Source organism: Bidens hawaiensis, unplaced genomic scaffold (genome assembly GCF_021521415.1).
Source record: "Bidens hawaiensis isolate Kalapana, Puna unplaced genomic scaffold, B.hawaiensis_p1.1 tig00002935_1, whole genome shotgun sequence".
Taxonomy (NCBI): Eukaryota; Viridiplantae; Streptophyta; class Magnoliopsida; order Asterales; family Asteraceae; genus Bidens; species Bidens hawaiensis.
In genome coordinates, this window is record NW_027491158.1 from 2,757,164 (window position 1) to 2,777,512 (window position 20,349).

The 20,349-nt window shown below is 38.3% G+C and overlaps 3 protein-coding genes across 3 annotated transcripts; 2 read left to right on the forward strand and 1 right to left on the reverse strand.

Moving 5' to 3' along the window:
• Positions 1-539: 539 nt before the first annotated feature.
• On the reverse strand, positions 540-2,624 carry LOC143621784 (autophagy-related protein 8f-like). The gene is made up of 6 exons (XM_077093104.1): positions 2,497-2,624; positions 2,196-2,247; positions 2,027-2,082; positions 1,071-1,123; positions 856-974; positions 540-762 (listed from the first exon to the last, which is right to left on the reverse strand). The coding sequence occupies exons 2-6, from the start codon at positions 2,230-2,232 to the stop codon at positions 665-667; spliced, it is 363 nt and encodes a 120-aa protein (XP_076949219.1). The 5' UTR covers positions 2,233-2,247; positions 2,497-2,624; the 3' UTR covers positions 540-664.
• Positions 2,625-4,379: 1,755 nt separating this feature from the next.
• On the forward strand, positions 4,380-7,339 carry LOC143621742 (uncharacterized). The gene is made up of 6 exons (XM_077093070.1): positions 4,380-4,671; positions 5,981-6,073; positions 6,155-6,304; positions 6,408-6,468; positions 6,763-6,887; positions 6,999-7,339. The coding sequence occupies exons 1-6, from the start codon at positions 4,384-4,386 to the stop codon at positions 7,086-7,088; spliced, it is 807 nt and encodes a 268-aa protein (XP_076949185.1). The 5' UTR covers positions 4,380-4,383; the 3' UTR covers positions 7,089-7,339.
• A 1,182-nt stretch (positions 7,340-8,521) lies between these two features.
• Positions 8,522-10,448, forward strand: LOC143621786 (uncharacterized). The gene is made up of 6 exons (XM_077093106.1): positions 8,522-8,813; positions 8,908-8,967; positions 9,691-9,803; positions 9,893-9,961; positions 10,042-10,093; positions 10,222-10,448. Exons 1-6 carry the CDS (start codon positions 8,547-8,549, stop codon positions 10,342-10,344), a joined length of 684 nt encoding a protein of 227 aa, XP_076949221.1. The 5' UTR covers positions 8,522-8,546; the 3' UTR covers positions 10,345-10,448.
• Positions 10,449-20,349: the final 9,901 nt, after the last annotated feature.

A 20,349-nucleotide genomic window follows, 5' to 3' on the forward strand; every position in this document is an offset into this window, starting at 1 on the left:
ATCCTTGATGTTGATCAAATGAAGTCTGTAAAACACTTTCATATAATTCAGCATCCAACACTTCACCATATGGTTGGTTAATGCCAATGTCAAATTCTGTTAAAGTGTGTTAAAATTGTGTCTTACGTATTTTAACCTCTAATTAGTCTAAATTTGTTTTTAAGTTTTGACAAAATGTCATCAAGTGTGCAATTTGAATATTTGATAACACAAAGATACAATCTTTACTTAAAAAACAATCTTTATTTTTCTTTCCTAATACTGATCAATTTCATCAAAACCATATTTTTTTTAACAGTAAATTGATTTTAAAAATTATTTTACAACATCACTTCTGTATTGCTTTTAATGTTCTTTTTGAAATAAAACTGATTCGACAGTGATTATATTACTCTGTTTTCCTCAAGAACTGTATATATTTTCATATCTTTGTTAACATTGGCCTAATTCTTTCATATCTAACCAAACCAAACCAAACAATATTGAAGCCGAAAAATCATGTGGATTCACAAAGAACTTACCAAACAAACATAAATATATGAACTTAAAAGAGACTTTGTTATTAATCAACTGGAATAGGTTTTAACAATTTTGTAGAAATTAAATATGTACGAAACAAACAACTATACACAACTTTATTAGTTTCATATCGAATAGAGCACGCCTACAGACCGAACCCAAACGTGTTCTCCCCGCTGTAGGTGACGTATAGGAATCCATCTTCATCTTTCTTCTCGTCATATATTGTAGACATTACCGCACCTGCAAACATATCAAAACCACAAATAAATACCATACTTACACAAGTAAATATTAAGGAGAATTAACAAAAGATGTAAGGTTTATAAAATATACCAGTAGGTGGAAGGACATTCTCCACGAAAATAAAAATAGCTTTTTCGGCGCTCAGTTTAATTCGTTTACGAATCACGTACACAAACTGCCCGACAGTAAGCTCAGCAGGGACAAGGTATCTGCAAAAATAAAAGAACAATTTCTTAAATATTCATGTACTTCTTCATAACAAGATAATTACTTAATACTTGTTACACAAAAGAAACAACACTTACTTCTTCTTGTCAATATTAGGAATGTCGCTTTTCTCCGCCTTCTCCACAATCACCTTTAAGCAAAATATGCAGAGTAAGACATGGAACAAACTCTTACAATAAAATCAACTATTTTGGGTAACGCTCAAAGTGGTGAAAGCATGTAATTCTTTAGCGTGGGCACCAATAAACCCGTTTTGGTGTTATGTAAGATTGTAAGTTATTAATATGTTGTATAAGATCACAAAAAGCATATTACAAACGATTTACAAGATTTTGCTACAAATAACAACTTAATATTTGATTGATAACACACTTTTGGCTCAACTGTATCGAGGTCTATTTGCTTACATGATTTGAAATTTTTATTTTGACGATATCAAAACTAAACCGATTGCAGATCACAGGGATAATGATCATAAACATCGCATTGCACTAATAGTCAATCTTAAGGGTATAAAAGGGCCAAGCTGCTTAAGAAATAGGCTAAAGAAACTACTCAGAGATCAGAGCTCGAGCTTAAGACATATGGCTCAATTGGTTAAAAAGAGCTGAGCTCGAGCCTAGACAAGCTCTGGATTGGCTCGTTACTAAGGGTGCAAACAAGTAGAGCTACTCGCAAGCTACTCGAGCTCAGATCGATAAAAAATCTCAAAATGAGCCAAGCTTTATCGAGCTCGAACCAATCCCGAGCCTCGAATAAGCTCTTTTAATTATCTAGCCTGAAGCTATGTAAGGGAAGCTCGTTTAGGCTCGTCATGTGCATTTTTAAGTTTTACCTCATTTGGACCTCTTTGTATTAACTTTACACTCTTTGACTCATTTAAGATACTACACGAGCTTAGGCTATATTAATTAATAAATAACGAACCAAGCCCGAGCTTGAGGAAACAACTCGGCTTGTTCACACCCCTATTGTTTACACACCAATACATAGAGATGGACAAATAAGATTCGAAATAAAAAAGGTCATATACCGGAATTCTATCAGGATATTTCTCCCTAATCCTTGAAGCCTCAGCATGCCTCTTTGCTGGACAACATAACAATCAAAAAGTTAATATTTTTCAACACCAAATAACCGCGCTAATTCAAAACACGATTCACTTGATCATGTATTCAAATCTTGTATATAAAAAAACTTACAGAATTCATGTTCTTGCTTGAAGCAACCTTTAGCCATAGCTTAATCAAAAAACTACAAACACCAGCAAACAAAACCCTTATTACATGATCAACAAAAAAACAAGTATTTATTTATTTAATCAATATAAACAAACCATATATTATTATATCATAAACTGAAACAAATACGGATCAAAAAACAACATCTTGCACAAAACTTAACCCGTTGACTTAATAATAATCTAAACACAAAACATATATTCATATAACAATTCAACAAACATCATGAACTGATTCAATACTAAAAGTCAAGAATACATACATCTGATTACCGGATTGAACTGGAAATGAATCAGAAACTTGGGTTTCCTTGTTAAATTCTAAGGGTAACGTATAAAAAAATAATAATAATAATAATAATAATAATAATGAAATGGGTTTGAGTAAGGAAATGGGTTGCGTATTTGGATTGGATTGAAAAGAGAGATGATATTCAATTGAATTGAACGGATGATGAGTGATTGATTATATATATATATATATATTTGGGGTTTTGGGTAGCCTCCAAGGTATTCTAAAAATAATAATATTAATATTAGATTTAGATATATTCGTTATCGATGGATAAGCGTACACGTCATATTCGGTGGGTGGATATTCCGGTGGACATTGTTGGGTGTCACATTATTCCTCCGATCTCTAATTAATGATTTCTTTTCTTTTTTCATGTTTAGTTTTATAGATTGGCCAATAATTTCGTATCATTTTTAAGTTAACATAACTTAAAAAAGTTAATCTAGGTTTTTTGGTTTTTGGAAGTCGAGCTTCAAAGTTGGTTTTGGAATATAGCTAAAGTTAACAATAACATTAATAATAATATTTGTGGTTCACGGAACGAGGCCCATGAGTCCATGACTCATGATGACACATCAAATGTATTGTGTAGTGTTACATTTAGAAAGGATCCTTACACATAGATATAGATATGTCATGAGTTATGACCTTTTGTATGGTAAAACTAAATTTACTTTTTGTATGATATTATTGGTTATGGTTTCTATTTAGAGAAAATATTATATATATCTTGAGAACATGGTGATATTGTATTCAATCCACACTCAAAATATTTATAAATATATTTGTAACCGTAACCTCTAATAAAATCTATAAATTTTGTCATTTCTTAATTCTTTCTTGACTATACACGTAAGTTATACCCGACTAAGATGGATCAAGTATATTTGTTACAACCTAAAAAAAGATTGCTTTCACAAACCTTAATTCCCTTCCTCGACCCTTCAATTTCCATTACTTCACCCTTCAAGTATGTGTGGACCACACCTATATTTTGTTATGTCAATATTTATTCAATCAAGATTCGATTTCTTTGTTAACATTCCCCTTTATGTAATTTTATATTACATACTTCATTATTTCTTCGATTCTGATTGGGCCAAATCGGTTTTGACCAAACTCAATCCGTTTATAATCCAACCCGGTTTGGGTTTATAAACCAAATTGTACATGTCTAGTTATAATAAATTGGTTTTGGGTCAATTGTAATATGAAACATACTCAACATTCGTAAGGCCCCATTCAAATTGTTTTAAGTAGACATGTGCAAAAATGTTGGGACTGATGAACCGGTTTCCAATGACCTAATCGCAACTCAAATCGGTTTAGCCTAAACTGATTCATTTCAAGACCCAACCCCAACAGTTTGTGATCACATCATAGTCTCGTTCTCTCAAACCATTTTGGACCTGACCTGATTTAAAAATCATGCCCAAAAATCCGTTTTTGTCCCAAGTCGTTTGGGTAGTGTAGAACATTTTTGCCTCCAAACTTAGGGTTGGTTATGAGGCAGGGACTGATGGTTGACGGACCCCGGCCCCCGATAGGCTCGATTTTTATTATCAATTATATATATATTTTTCTAAAAAAATAAATGTATTCTTAATGTTTAAACTCAATTATCCCAATTTATTATTATTTTCTGCATTCGGCCCAAAACAAAAATTAGCAATTCTCGAATACGACCTTGTCCAAACTAGTTTTAAACCGGATTCAGTTTCTTCCAAACTGGTTTTAATTTACACCCCTTGCTAAAAACAAGACCCACCCCAAACGAAATACTTCCTTTTACGACAGTTAAATTCCCGCGTTAACAACAACAAAAACAAACCCTAGAATCAAAAGCCACCAAAACATGCCGCAATCGGAGAAGATGACGGAGTACGAGAAACAGAGGCTGAAAAGAATCGAAGAGAACAAAGCGAGAATGAAAGCAATGGGTCTGGATAAAATGGCGTCTGCGTTTACGTCTTCGATTCCGGTTTCACAAAATAATAATAACAAGAAGAAGAAAAAAGGCAAAAAGAAGGTGGGGTTGGATGACGATGATGATGAGGAGTATAACCCATCTGCAGCTGAGGAAGAATCGAAGAGTTCTTCGAGCGGGTCGGATGATGAATATTGCGCATCTCGAATGAAGAAGGTAGTTGGGTACATTTGGGTATTTTGACTTTTGTTCAGAAAGTAAAAATAATCCCATATTTTTACTTAAAAATTGAAGCTTTTTATATAAGTGGTAATTGGTATATTGGATTTTAGACCATATGAATGAATACAGCAATGATGATCAATTTGTTTAGGAAGTTTATATCCAGTATGCTGTTGAATAAAGAAAATACTACAATAGTTATTAGTATGACTGGCAAACGGGTCGGGTGGGCATGTTCAGGTCACAGGTCAGACGGGTTAGGGTCGGGTGGGCATGTTCGGTCACGGGTCAGATGGGTTAGAGTCAGAACAAATTGATTCAAAAGGGGGTTATTTCTGCTCGGGTTTGGGTATTTTGACTTTCGTTCAAAAAGTAAAAAAAAAAGTCCCATATTTTACTTAAAAGTTGAAGTTTATTATAAAAAGTAGTGTTTTGGATTTTATATCATATGAATGAATACAAGTATGATGATCAATTTGTTTAGAGAATGCAGATATGTTATGCACTAGGTTAGAAATAGGAGTGTAAACAAGCTCGACTAGGCTCAAGCTTGGCTCGTTTAACTTACACAGAGCTCGAGCTTGGCTTGTTTCGAGTTCTATCTCTATAGCTCCAGCTTGGCTCTTGACTTGTGAGTAGTTTTTCAAGCTCAAGATTGGTCTGGTTTCGGCTCTTTACTATTTACTAGTTAATCTTTATATATTTACAATTATTTTTGTTTATAATTGTATATATAACATAATATATATAATTTAGTATAGTTTTTATAACTTTATGTATAATAGCAATTGCTAAAAATATATATATTTATTAAAGATTATATAAGTAATAGACTCATTTAGCATCGCGAGCTGGCTTGAGCTTGATACGTGAAGGCCGGGCTCGTTTTTTAAGCAAGCGTATTTTTAGGCTCGAGCTCGTTTAAGCTCGGCTTGGTTGAGCTTTTTCACGAGCCGAACTAGAGTAGCTCGCGAGAGGCTTGGCTCGTTTAGTATTAACACGAAGAAAATATTTAATACTTAGTATTGAAGATTTAGGAATTATGAAACAATTTTGAGATAAAATATGATTGAAATTACGTATATGTTACTATATTTAAGGGGTGAAATAAGAGAGGTGGTAAAAACTTGGGGCTTACAGAATTGTGACACGCGGCGCAACCAGTTACTCATTTATTAGGTATAGATTTAGAAGTAAATGAGGTGACCCAAAATTGTGAAGTGTAACCTGTAGAAGATGGTGCAAAATGTCCTTCAAAAAGGCAATTTAGTTGTAATCTTAATATTTTGAACTTGTTTTTCAGTCAAAGCCGAAAAAGTCAACACCTAGCAAGAAAATTTCTAAGCTTTCAAGCACCTCAAATGCTGTTGATGATGAAGATGAAGCTTTACTGAAGGTAAGCTCCATTTATTTGCATAAATATATGGTTCTTGTTTATTTAAAGATTTCAATCGAATAATCAACTCTATTGGTGCAGGCCATTGCTCTTTCTCTACAAGATTCACAAGGCTTTTTGGATGTAAAGAACAAAACACCTCCTCAAATATCTGAAGCAAATGTTGAAAATCCTGAAAGAAAGCAGAGTGCACGTAAGGATGATTCTGGGAAACGGAAGAGGAAAAATCTGGTAGTTAATTTATTAGATCCGTGCTTGTTTTCTTTTTGGGTAGTTCTAGTCTTTTAGTTTTATGAAGATTGTTGAATTTCTTTAATTTGATTATGGTAAACAGTTCAAAAGTCGAGTGCAAATGACTGAGGATGAGCTGATATTACACTTCTTCCAGTTCGACGGTAATTTCTCAAATTAACTCTAATGGTTTTAATCTTTCGTCAAACTTCATTATAGTTACATTTTTTCATTTTCTTAAGAATCTCAACGATTTATTCTCTGTTGAACTTCTTGGAACAAATAATAAAGATTCCAAATTTACTCTCTTTTTTGCAATAAAGGGTGTTTTAGTCTTTTTAACATCAAGTTGTGTTTACAATGTTCCATTCCATAAAACGTAGAAATGGATACCTTAGTCTTTTTAGTAAAGGGTAATTTAGTCTTTTTAACATCGAAATGGATACTTGTTATTGCAGAAGCAGGAAAAGGTGGGATAAGTTTACGTGACGTGCAGAGAGTAGCGGCTTCACATGATTTTACATGGAAGGATGAGGAAATGGAGCATATGATTCATTTCTTTGATGGTGATGGAGATGGGAAGGTTAGCATTTAATCATACTTTATTCATTCTTTAGTAAAGTCAATATTTTTTGTTATTCGATAAACTCTTTTGTTACCGGTTTTGAGTTTTCATTAATGTTTTTTCTGGCAGCTAAGTCTTGAGGATTTCACGAAGATTGTTGAGCGCTGCAACATGAGACGAGAGTCTGAAAATGCAGAACAGGTTTCAATGACATCTTGAGTTAATGTAGAAGAATCTGTTGTGACCCCTTCAACGGGTTCCGTCACTTTGTGATATAGTTTGTCAAATAGAACTCTACAAGCCTAATGCTGTCGAGTTGACTTGACTTGTTTCACCATCCGACGAGTCTAGCTTGTTGAACTTGTATAAACCACTATGCAACTTTTCATTTTGAAGCGAGGTCATTTGTAAGATAATGGTATGGTTAAGTTGTCACTTGTTTTGAGTACATTAAAGTATGAATTTTGTACTAGCTCTAAAGTTGTAATAATGGTTTCCGTACCTGATACCCCACACATAACCAAATAGAGTATTTGAATAACCTAAAGTTATTTGATTTCTGGGGTGCTTGCTTGCAGCACAAGACCAGGATCAACATACCTTCAATATGTGGTCGTCATCATCGTCGTACTCAGTATATCCCGCCAATAGCAAAGTTATGGTAGGGTCTGAGGAGGGTAAGATGTAGACAGCCTTACCTCTACCCCATAGGGATAGAGAGGCTGCTTCCGGTGAGACCCCCGGCTCGATAGTAGTTTTGCATCAAGCCCTGGACATAAGGCGCATAACACTCAATCATTGGGACACCGGCTGATTGGTGCATGTACCCTTGTCTTTCGGCTATCAATGCCACCACATGATGCCTGATTAACCTTCCGCCACTTTTAACGTTATTTTCACGAGATTAGTAAAGTAACGTCAAAATTAGTGCAATTTCTAATATGTGTAGGTTGTAAACGAGTCAAGATAAGCCTGAGCATGTCTAAAATCGAGATTGGCTAAACCAATTTAACACAACCCAATTTTTCATTAAAAAAAAACTAATTTCTCTCCATCTTCACAACCTAACCAAACTCAAATTTCTACTATCATTCACATTGAACCAAACTTTTATTGAATAGTTATATTATAATTAGTTTTTGTTGTATAATTGTATTAAATCCACTAAAACTTTTATTGAATAATTATATTATAATTAGTTTTCTTATTAAAAAGTAACAGAAAATTTAAAAGTAAATTATTTATTTTAAAAAAAATGTTTTACTTTCAGTAGATAATAAATAAATTAAATTTTTCACTTGATCCAATAAGAATTTCACAATGTGGAAAAACATTACAAAATGTTAACGTACTTAAAATCGGTCTATCGAACAAGTTGAATTATTCAGTTGAAATTTCATTTTTCTTTTTGATACTACACACCAGTCGACCGAACTTTTTTCACTCGATGGGAGTGGTCTACAATAACAATAACAATAATAAGTCGACGTCGTGTAGTTCCTGATTGACTTGTTTTGTTTAAATATTATTTTTTCCGCTAAAATATATCTTAAAAAGTAAAAGTTTAGAAAACTTCATGGATGTTATGTTAATCCTTCAAAGATAAAGGGTATATATAACAAGTCATAATATTATTATTATCCCCCCCACTCAAGCATCAGAAAGCAGAGCACAAAAATGGCTCAATCGCATCAACTGCCATCAATAATAATCCCAATCACACCCACTAATCTCCCAAAACCACACTCTAATAACCACTCACGAATGTATTTTCCAAAGATTAAGGCAGAAATCACAACACTCCAAGAACACCCATTTCCCCCAAACGCCATGCGTAGAAAGCTTGATTCAACATGGATCGGTGGATTCAGCCTCGGAATTGATCTGGGTTTGTCAAGAACTGGACTTGCTATCAGTAAAGGCTTCTCTGTTCGTCCTCTAAAGGTTTCATTTTGCACAATTTTGCCCAATTCTATCAGAAATTGAACTGGTTTTTAAGTTTTTTTTTATTTGGGTTGTTTTGTTTTGTTTTGTTTAGGTTTTGGAGTTAAGGGGGCAAAAGCTTGAGATGAGTCTGATAGAAATTGCTCAACAACAGGTTCGGTTTCTGGATAAAATTGATTTTTGAAACCATACGGGTTTGGTTTCGGTTTGAAAATTTTGGGCCAAAATAGAAAAAAGTTGGTTTAGAATAATGAAGTTAGGCTTGAATCGTTTTGTTAATTAATAACTAATTGATTGTTATACACTTGGGATAAGTTTTTGAGCTACATATTTGTTGAATTCTTATAAATTACTTTAAGTAAATTTTTTTTAAAAATTGAAAATCTAGAAATTTGGTTTTTTCGGTTTCTATTACATGCAATAACCAAAATCGAACTGTAAGTACGGTTTTTACATAAGCATAAAACCAAACTGGTGGCTTTTGTTTCGGTTTGGTGACCACAATCTTGATCAACTATGATTAACCTAATATTTGGATAAAAACATTCTTGATCACCTTTGATTCAAAGAATTAACTCAATTGACCTTCAAAAGTCAAACGTTGACTTTTGTGGTCGCTGGGAGATAGCATGCCAAGATTGTCAAAACTCCAAAGGTTGAGATCGTACAAAAGTTTTTAACTTGGAAAATAAGTCGATGAAGTTGATGTTTGAATTTTAATGGTTAAACGAGTAATTTTTTTACCTATGATTTTGACAAGAATTGTTATCATTGTGTAGGAAAGTTGTAGCTATATGCATTGTACTATAATTCAAATTTCTGAGCTGATATATCCAAACGCGTGTCCATGAATATTTTTGTGCATATGTGTAAATAGGAGGTAGATGAGTTTATTGTCGGGCTGCCGATTTCATCAGATGGAAAAGAGACACCGCAATCCAATAAAGTTCGCAGTGTTGCTGGTAGGATCGCCATTCGAGCTGCAGAAAGGTATACATTTATTAATTTTAATCTTGTTTATTCGGTTGAATATAGTCATGGATACCTGCAATTAAATTTATTATATTATATGAATGTAGGGGTTGGAGAGTATACTTGCAAGATGAACACGGAACATCTACGGATGCCATGAACCGTATGATCAACATGTATAATTTTTTTTCACTTGATCTGATATTATTTTCTTATATAAATTTATAATTTGTTTGATAGTTGAATAATATTTCAGGGGCCTCAGCAAATCTGCGCTCAAACAGAGTCTTGATGCGTATGCTGCCATGGTAAGACTTGATCTTTTCAATTCTTTATCCGTTTTTTTTGTTGAACTACAAAATGTGAACTATGATATGAATAAACGGGACGGGTTGTAATTGTTTTTAAAGCGCGTACATGTTTTTATTCGTTGCAGATGGTCCTAGAGAGGTATTTCTCAGATCATGGAAACGGAACGGAAATGGTTTTGCCAAAGCAATTAGACCTTCAAGAAAAGATTCGGAAAGGTCCACCATCAGATGACGAGGATTTCTTCTAAGATGACATGTATAAAGATGTGGCAAAATGGACAGGTTGGATAACGGGTCAAAAAATGTAACTAGAATCGTCAAAAATAGGGTGGGTCGACTAACAAATATGTTCTTATCTTGTTTTTTCTTGGATTTTACTAATGATTATGTTTTAAATAAGATTAAGAAAAGTTTATTATTGGAATGAATCTTAACTCTTTAATTGAACTTGTAATTGTATTCACGGACCTTTTGAGTTTGACTTTTGCGATGATAGACCCGCGGCATGAAGTGGGTTAATCTATACAGTGAACGCTATCAAATAGAATGATCAATATTTGGCCTTTAGGACCCGAAAATATGTTATATTCATTCAAATCTTGTATTTGTAGACACATTGTTTGAGCATCAACCTTTTTGATATTGACGCGTATGGAGGATATATAGCTTTGATGAAAGTATGTGAATGTGTATATCCAAGTTCAAAATTTTACTTCGTATATGACATTTTTGGGTTCGTCTTCCGAGGCATCATAGGCCACAAATGTTGTTGGAGCGGTTGATGTGTTTGGCGAGAAAACTTATGGTGTTCACATTTTCTTTACTCAGAACGGCTACCAAGAACTTTAGCTGAGCTGCAAAGATTCGGGACTTGGAACAAAGACCTTACATTTGGGCTCGAGTTTTATGTCTAAAGTGACTTTCTTCAGGTAACTTACATTTGGTTTCTGTTTGTGTAATATATGCTGACTCGGCGGTGAGTACGTAAACTGTTTCTAATCTCAAACTTCTCGGAACACTTTCAAATCTTCGGGACCAAACAGTACATAGTTACCGACTGAAGTAATCTGTGGGGCCGAGATTAATGTTTTTATATCTCAAACGACTTCTATTTGTACTCTACTACACACTTTAAAAAGAATAACGAGACTTCTAAATCGAAGAGAGAGATGATGCCAAACATTTAAAAAACTTGTAGAAATACTGCTTCTAATCCAAATCTCAACTCAATATTCATCCATCCCATGTTAAAAGGACAGATAGATTAATAAATTCGTGTTGACTTTCTTGTGATTCACCTTGTTCTGTTGTATCAGTCTGTAAGAGATTACTACACGGGCCAACAACTTAACGATAATTAAGGAGTTTGAGAGCATGATCAAAGAGGTGAACACTGACGATGATTATATAAATAAACAAATATCTCCTAACATAGGGTAATTAAGGTTGACGTCAAGTCCCGGATCGATAATCAACACACAAATTAAACGAATAACTCTCGTTTATATTAATCAGAAAATATAACTCAAAAACTTATTACAATCTCTCTCAAACCCTAACTCGGTTTGACTCTTGATGAACCCTAACTTGGTTACACCAACCTCCCCTCTCTAATGTCTAGCCATAACTCGATTTATATAGACTACCTAACTTGTTAGCCAAGACATTACCAAATATAATAAAACCTTAATTCTTGGGTTGGGCCTTACACTCGGGCCAAACAACAATTGAGCCAACAATCACCCCCACAATTGTTATACCCGACTCACCACATTATTTCCTACTCGAAATAGACAGGTCTTCAACTTCACGCTTGTCATCATTCTCTTGATTCTTCCGAGGCTTTTCATGATCTCTTGCATTGTTCTTTCGGCTCCACTTGGCTAGAAGACACATTTGCTTCGTTTGATCATTACACGTCTTCCCTTGGACTTGAATCGTTTTCTTGACCACGCGTTTAGTTTCTTGAACACTCTTCTTTAGACTTTGAATTTTGGGAACTTGGATCTTTGATTGGAATCTGACTCGTAACCGACTTGTCTTCTTTCAGTCCAATAGTTTGAAGATCCCTACCTGCAAAATTCTTCATTCCACTGATAGCTCGTTTACCAGGACTTATTATCTTGAGGCAAATCTTGTACAATCGATTCTTGGTCCTTGTCACCTTCATCAAAAGCATACATGTATCATTTTGAATGGTTAGCAAATCATGTTTCATGTGAATCTCGCATCCACCTTCCGTTGCTTGACCAAGACTTATAATATTTCACTGTAGGCTCGGGATGTAGTAGACATCGGTCAACAAACGTTGCTCCTTCGTTTTTCCTTCAATTAAGACCGACCCTTTTCCCCGAATATCAATACAAGATTCATCTCCGAACTTCACCTTCCCCGTGCCACATTCATGTAATTCATAAAAATACGCTTTATTACCCGTCATGTGATTCGATGCTCCGTTGTCGAGGTACCAAACATCTTTCTCCATCGGTTCAGTTTCGAAACGCTTTGGAATCACACCATCTTCATTAAGAAAAAACCTTTTCTGATCACCTTTTAAGATAAACAAACTTGGATCAAAATCATCAATTTTGTTCAAATTAGATTCTTCATTTTTCTTCATACGTTCTGGACACGTAGACGCAAAGCGACCGATCTCATCACAACGGTAACATTGAACCTGTGACATATCTTTCCTTCTCCATTAACGATCCTTCGTTCTTCTTTGATCTGTATACCTTGACCCACGATGTTGACCATCTTGGTTATCACGACCATCTTGATCCTCATCCTCTTGGTCTTGACCTCCGGTTTCCCGGCATCTTCCACGCCCCTGTGAACTTAGCCGGCCCTTACCTCGGCTACAGGACTGATCATACGACTTACCTTTGTAATTACTTTCCGACCAGTTGAAAAGTAACTGACCTTGTGAATTTAAAACGCGTTCTCTCCCTTGTAGACGTTCCTCAAACGCTTTAAGTCTTCCAACAACATCTTCAAACATCATACTATCGAGATCTACACTTTGCTCGATTGAGGCTACAAGTTGAAAGTACTTATCTGGAACCGCATCTAGTAACTTCTTCACTAAGACATCTTGCTCGAACACGTGACCTACACTCGTTGCCTTTGAAACCATACTTTTTATTTCTCCTGCAAACTGATCAACGGTCTCGTCTTCCACCATCTTGAGTTTCTCAAAATCACTTTTCAACGTTAGCAGTCTAGCCTTTTGAACTCGCTCGACCCCAACATATTGTGCTTTCAAAGCCGTCCATATATCCCGGGCATTCTTGTATTGAGAAATCTGAAGAAGAATATCACCTTCTATTACTTGAAATAAAAATGCTCTTGCCGTTTTATTCTTCTTCGCATCAATAACCGCACCCTCATTCGGTTGAACAACTTCCCATAACTCTTGATCATCCAAGATCGCTTCCACCACAATCGCCCGTGTGATGTAATTAGTTCCATTCAGCTTTGGAACTGTAAGACCCCGAAACCCGGGAGTCCTACAGTTGATAATCATTCCAACAATTCAAATTTTTAAAGATAGAGTAATTTCAAATAATTCAAAACTCAAATAGAGTATTCTTGCAGCGGAAATAAATCAAACAAACATCCAAACGTGGCGTTTAAGACCGAAAAAGTATTTTGAAGTTTGTCTTAGTTATTGAAATAGTAATGAGTCTTGACTAGAACTGCCTCGAGATCCCGGGTAGTCTTGAGCACCTCCAAGCAGCAATCCCTCTGTATTCAACCTGCAATCAATCTAACACACATACAAAATCAGCTTGGGCCGAGTGAGTTAATGCTTTTAAAATCAAAATGTTACCAAAGAACAATCAAAACATCCAACATTCGACTTCCACAAAATAATGAATAAATAAATCATTAAAAGATTTTTCCTCAGCTACGCACGTAACACTGGTCACATTCGATCAAATCCAAAACACACGGTTAAGTACTCGATTAACCTTCAACCTAAGGACAGACAAGCTGTTAGGGGATTTTACATTCATTCGCTCCAAGGACAGTACTTCCTGTCCCGAAACCCTTCACCTTAACCCCTAACAGGGAAATCAAGGAATTTTCTACATTCACATTTGACCCGGTCATGGGTTAACAAAAATGTGACACCCGGTAATTTCCCAATCCCATAAACCAAGTAATCAACCTAATTATTAGGTAATTATGTTATATGCGCCATGCGCGAGCGCGCCATGTTAGAATCAGCGCGTGCATGTTATATGCGCCCTGCGCGAGCGCGCCATGTTAGAATCAGCGCGTGCATGTTATATGCGCCCTGCGCGAGCGCGCCATGTTAGGATCAGCGCGGGCATATGTTATATGCGCCATGCGCGGATGTTTTGGCTTTATGTTTTCATATAACTTAACTTTATGTCGTGTCTAATGGATTGACCGCCCTACTTGATGCTAAGGCGGGTGCATCCCAAATCATTTATGCGCGTGCGGAAAGGGGGCTAACCTCCCCGCATGGCGGGAACATTGAGAGCTAGTTTGTCTGAAGCTCCAGGATGGAATTGACTTCAACATAACTGATCACTATGTTGAAATACCAAGACCTCATGGAAAATCTACAAATGAAACTCAACGTCCCTGACTGCGAGAAGGTTACGCACCTACCCGCAGCAAAGAAACAGCCTATACGCAGAAAGCTATACGCACAAGGCTACACGCACAAAACACTTAAGTCTATTTCTCAAATGTAAGGGGATTTCCCCCGCCCAGAAGGGACCAGTAGCGTGTTTCAGATATTTTTACCTTTTGACTACACACTGACAACAGTACCAGGAAAAGTATACTGTAACACGAAATGTCAGCTGTCAGCCGTACCTACTCCCACCAACCACAGTCCTGCATGTCCTGTCAAAAATCAATCAGAATCTTTCTAACCACTCCCTAGGATTATCACCCCCCATCCCTGAATAAATAATAATAAATCCCATACTTTGTCATCATTACACCTAGATATGATAAGATTTTAATCCCCTAAATCAAGGGATTGTGTTCCCTTGAATTTGCCTATAAATATGTATCAATCCTTGAATAAAACATCACACAAACACACCCCAAACTCTCTTAAATCTGTAATTCTCTCCCAAGCATCCGTTTCCATTTCCGTTTCCATCACTAGACTCCCAATTTCAAGGCTAACACCAAGGAACCCGAATCTCGTTTAATCTAAACCATACTTAGCAAGAATCACAGGTGAGTCTCACAGCCCCTATTTTCACTATTTTCACTGTTTTAAACTGTTTTCGGGGCGAGGGACACGTACTTAAATTATGTTTTATCATGGTACTCTTACAAGTAATGCAAGCGATTATGTGTTTAAATTATGTTTCTTTATGGAATATTTTCGAGCAATGCAAACGGTTATCTATGGTTTTTCAATGTGAGTGCGCAAGATACGAGTAAGTGATCACTTTACCATTGGAACTCTAAGGGTAGGGACTACTGTGTTTGATCAACCCACTCGTAGGGGTCGCACCCCTTGCAAAGACGAGTGCCTAGTATGTCACGGGGTAGTACTATGGGATTGAGCCCGCTCGTAGAGGTCGCACCTCTTACAAAGACGAGCGCCTTGTTTTCCGGCACAACGTCCGCGCGTAACCCGCGGGACGGTATATCTAAATTGTTGTGGCAGCGCCACGGTTTTCAGGAATGTCTGCGCGTGACCCGCGGGACGGTTTTATCAAGCATATGTTTAAACAATGTTATCAGAAATATGTTCCAATATGGCTTTATCAAGATTATGTTGCAATACGATTTATCAAGTCACCAAAACTTGTGAACTCACTCAGTTTATACTGATTCAAATGTTTTTACGTGTCTTTCAGGTGATAGGTAAGTAGCGCAAGGAGTCACACATAGAGCACTTCACGCAGAACATCTATAAAATTAGCCTTTTGGAAGATTTTAGTTCTATCCCTTCCACACGCGCGGTTGTTCCCGCCGTGTGAGGGGATATGGCGCGGAAATCTTCAATGATTTTCATACTTGGATGTTTTTATGTAATTCTAAACAATGTAATGTATTTTGTACTAGACATTTCATGCGCAATGGAAATTTTATTTTTCTTGAATGTTTGCAATGACCCGTGCTTGACTATCAATCCCCACTCGCGCGCGCCCGGCTGTTTCCGCCGTTTAGGGCCGGGTGTGACAGATTGGTATCAGAGCCAGGTTATAGCGAACTAGGAAAGAAGTTTTAACCTAGACTATAACCGTAGGGGAATCGCATGAAATATTTTCAAAGAATATTTTCAAAAGAAACCACACACACGCTTAGGAACACGGGTCACACAATGTCTAGTGAACATTAAGGATAAAAACACTATGTGCTCAGGGTACATGCGCTAAGTTTGATGTATTTTCTTTTTTTAAGAAAAACGAGAATGCCTCCAACCAGAGCCAAGGGAATTTCCATGACACCCGAGGAACTCGCAGAAATAATCGCGCAGGCGATCGCAACACATGAGGCCAGCAAGGCCGAATCAAGTCAGGGTCGTCAGGAGACCGAAACCCCAGAACCCGAATCAGGAGCTTTGGACAAAGGATGCTCCTATAAGACGTTTATGGCCTGTAAGCCTTGGCCATTCAAGGGCACCGAAGGGGCCATTGGGCTCTACAACTGGATCGACAAGATGGAGACAGTTCTCTCCATTAGCGGATGTAGTGAAAATCAAAAGGTCCTCTACGCGACCTGCATGTTTCAAGAAGCAGCCTCGTCTTGGTGGAAGCTTCAAACGAAAACATTGGGGCGAGAAGTTGCTCTCCACAAGACCTGGGAGGAGCTGAAGGACATGATGATGAGAAAGTTCTGCTCTCGCGCCGAAATTCAGAGTCTGCAGCAGGAGTTTTGGAACCACACCATGGTAGGAACCGATATCGACGCCTATAACAACCGGTTCAACGAACTTTGCCAGATGGTGCCGGATATGGCGAACACGGAGGAGAAGAAGATCGAGAGGTATATCTTTGGGTTACCTCATGTCATTAGAGTTCCGCTCAATGCCGCAGCGCCTCCAACCTTTGATGAGGCAGTAGCGCGGGCCATCACTCTTACGAGAGATACGGTCCGTGCGGGCACGTTAACTGCGCGCGGAAACGAGCAGCGAATCTCTGACCCCAAGAGGAAGTGGAACTCTCACCACCGAGGGTCCGACTCCAAGCAGCCACCATTCAAGAAACAGGAGAGCGTAAGGGCTTACGCGATACAAGCCTTGGAGCCACCACGAAAAGTGTACAACGGGCCTCACCCATGGTGCAGCAGATGCAAGTACCACCACGAGGGTGAATGCGCAAGCCTTGTATGCGCCAAATGTAACAAGCCAGGACACAAGACGATGAATTGTCGTACCCAAGAAACTGGGGGAAGCGACAACTGCTATGCATGCGGGAAGCCAGGGCATTTCAATCGGGATTGCCCGCAGAAGAGAAACCAAGCTCGCGGGAGAGCCTTTGTGATCGGCGCGGGCGAAGCCAAAGAAGAACCGAATGTAGTAACTGGTACGTTTCTACTTAACGACCATTTTGCATCTGTCTTATTTGATACTGGCGCTGACCTAAGTTTCATATCCACTGAGTTTAAAAACTCCCTAGCCTAGCAACCAGTAGGCTAGACACGCCTTACACTATAGAACTAGCCAATGGTAGACAGATACGCGCGAACGAGAGGACTGAGCAATGTGTATTGGTCATGGGAGGTCACGGATTCACTATTAACTTATTGCCAATAGACTTGGGAAGTTTTGACATTGTGGTAGGCATGGATTGGTTAGTCGAAAACCACGCGGAAGTTATTTGCCATGAGAAGCAGGTTCGGATCCCGCTGTTGAGCGGGGAAACCTTGGTAATTCAAGGGGAAAGAAGTGGAGTTGCGACAAAACTCATTTCGTGTCTAAAGGCGCGCAAATGCCTGAGGAAAGGATGCTACGCCTTCCTGGCGCACGTAGTAGAGAAGAAAGGAGATGAGCGAAAGATTGAAAACTTACCAGTGGTGCGCGAATTTCCAGAAGTTTTTCCTGAAGATCTGCCCGGATTACCGCCGCCGCGACAAGTCGAGTTTCGAATCGACTTGGTCCCAGGAGCTGCGCCAGTAGCTCGAGCACCCTATCGACTAGCTCCATCTGAGATGCAAGAGCTATCCAATCAGTTGCAGGAACTATTGGATAAGGGTTTCATACGCCCAAGCTTTTCACCTTGGGGAGCTCCGGTGCTTTTTGTGAAGAAGAAGGATGGTTCGTTCAGAATGTGTATTGACTACAGGGAACTGAACAAACTGACGGTCAAGAATCGGTACCCCTTACCGAGGATTGATGACTTATTTGATCAGTTGCAGGGATCCAGTTATTATTCGAAGATAGATCTACGGTCAGGATACCACCAACTTAGGGTCCATGAGGAAGACGTGCCGAAGACAGCCTTCCGAACTAGATACGACCATTATGAGTTCTTAGTGATGCCTTTCGGGCTAACTAATGCGCCGGCTGTATTCATGGATCTGATGAACCGTGTGTGCAAACCATACTTGGATAAGTTTGTGATTGTATTTATAGATGATATTCTGATTTACTCCCGAACCAGAGCTGAGCATGAACAACATCTGAGATTGATTTTGGAGTTACTGAAGAAAGAAAAGTTGTATGCCAAGTTTTCTAAATGTGAGTTTTGGCTTAGAGAAGTTCACTTTCTCGGTCACGTTGTAAACGAGAAAGGAATACACGTCGATCCTTCCAAGGTCAAAGCCATCGAGAATTGGGAGGCGCCAAAAACCCCAACTGAGGTGAGGCAATTCCTAGGACTGGCTGGCTACTATCGACGTTTCATTGAGAACTTCTCCAAGATAGCTTTACCCCTGACCGCGCTAACCCAGAAAGATAGGAAGTTTGTTTGGGGCGAAAACCAGGAAGCAGCGTTTCAAATGTTAAAGCAGAAGCTATGTAGTGCGCCAATTTTATCTCTGCCCGAGGGGACGGATGATATCGTCGTCTACTGCGACGCTTCACATCAAGGACTCGGATGTGTCCTTATGCAGAGAAACAAAGTCATAGCGTATGCCTCTCGTCAGCTCAAGGCCAATGAAAGGAACTATACCACGCACGATCTGGAACTTGGAGCAGTTGTTTTCGCGCTAAAGATTTGGTGCCATTACCTTTATGGTACAGTGTTTGATTTTTACGGATCACAAGAGCCTTCAACACATATTTGATCAGAAGGATTTAAATATGAGGCAACGAAGATGGGTTGAATTATTGAATGATTATGATTGCGAAATAAAGTATCATCCTGGAAAGGCGAATGTGGTAGCGGACGCTCTAAGTAGGAAAGAGCGGGCAAGGACGCTACGAGTTAAGGCTCTAAGATTGACCATTCGCGCAGACCTCACTACCCGCATCCGAGAAGCTCAACAAGAAGTCTTGAAATCAGAGTTTGTCAAGAACGAATCCATTGGGGGTATGGTTAAGGATTTGGAACTCAAAGAGAATGACACTCGATATTTTGCTAACCGCTTATGGGTCCCTCTCAAGGGAGGATTGCGCGAGCAAGTGTTAAACGAAGCTCACAAAACGCGGTATTCAGTACATCCTGGCGCAGACAAGATGTATCAAGATGTTAAAGCGCTGTATTGGTGGCCCAATCTGAAGGGCGACATCGCGACGTATGTCAGTAAGTGCCTGACGTGTTCAAAGGTGAAGGCTGAATATCAGAAACCGTCGGGGTTGCTTCAGCAGCCAGAAATTCCCATGTGGAAGTGGGAACAAATCTCTATGAACTTCATTACCAAACTGCCAAGGACACCCGGGGGTTACAACACGATTTGGGTTATTGTAGACCGGCTAACTAAGTCAGCACACTTCCTGCCGATCAAGGAAACCGATAAGATGGAAAAGTTAGCCCGATTGTATATTCGAGAAGTAGTTTCAAAACATGGAGTCCCGGTGTCCATCATTTCTGATAGAGATAGTCGGTTCACCTCAAGATTTTGGAGATCGTTACAAGGGGCTTTAGGTACTCGTCTTGACATGAGTACGGCTTATCATCCCCAAACGGATGGACAAAGCGAGCGAACGATTCAGACATTAGAAGATATGTTGCGCGCGTGCGCAATCGATTTCGGAGGTAGCTGGGATACTCATCTCCCATTGGTTGAATTTTCGTACAATAACAGTTATCACACAAGCCTCAAGGCTGCGCCGTTTGAAGCCCTGTATGGGCGCAAGTGTAGGT

Excerpts from the sequence above, each read along its gene's own strand:
- LOC143621784 (XM_077093104.1), bottom strand. The coding sequence starts at position 2,232 with ATGGCTAAAGGTTGCTTCAAGCAAGAACATGAATTCT. Across the intron at positions 1,124-2,026 it reads AATATCCTGATAGAATTCCG|GTGATTGTGGAGAAGGCGGA; the intron begins GTATATGACCTT and ends TTTTGCTTAAAG. Across the intron at positions 975-1,070 it reads CCTAATATTGACAAGAAGAA|ATACCTTGTCCCTGCTGAGC; the intron begins GTAAGTGTTGTT and ends TTATTTTTGCAG.
- LOC143621742 (XM_077093070.1), top strand. The coding sequence starts at position 4,384 with ATGCCGCAATCGGAGAAGATGACGGAGTACGAGAAACAGAGGCTGAAA. Across the intron at positions 6,074-6,154 it reads AAGATGAAGCTTTACTGAAG|GCCATTGCTCTTTCTCTACA; the intron begins GTAAGCTCCATT and ends CTATTGGTGCAG. Across the intron at positions 6,305-6,407 it reads AACGGAAGAGGAAAAATCTG|TTCAAAAGTCGAGTGCAAAT; the intron begins GTAGTTAATTTA and ends TATGGTAAACAG.
- LOC143621786 (XM_077093106.1), top strand. The coding sequence starts at position 8,547 with ATGGCTCAATCGCATCAACTGCCATCAATAATAATCCCAATCACACCC. Across the intron at positions 9,962-10,041 it reads ATGAACCGTATGATCAACAT|GGGCCTCAGCAAATCTGCGC; the intron begins GTATAATTTTTT and ends ATAATATTTCAG. Across the intron at positions 10,094-10,221 it reads TTGATGCGTATGCTGCCATG|ATGGTCCTAGAGAGGTATTT; the intron begins GTAAGACTTGAT and ends TATTCGTTGCAG.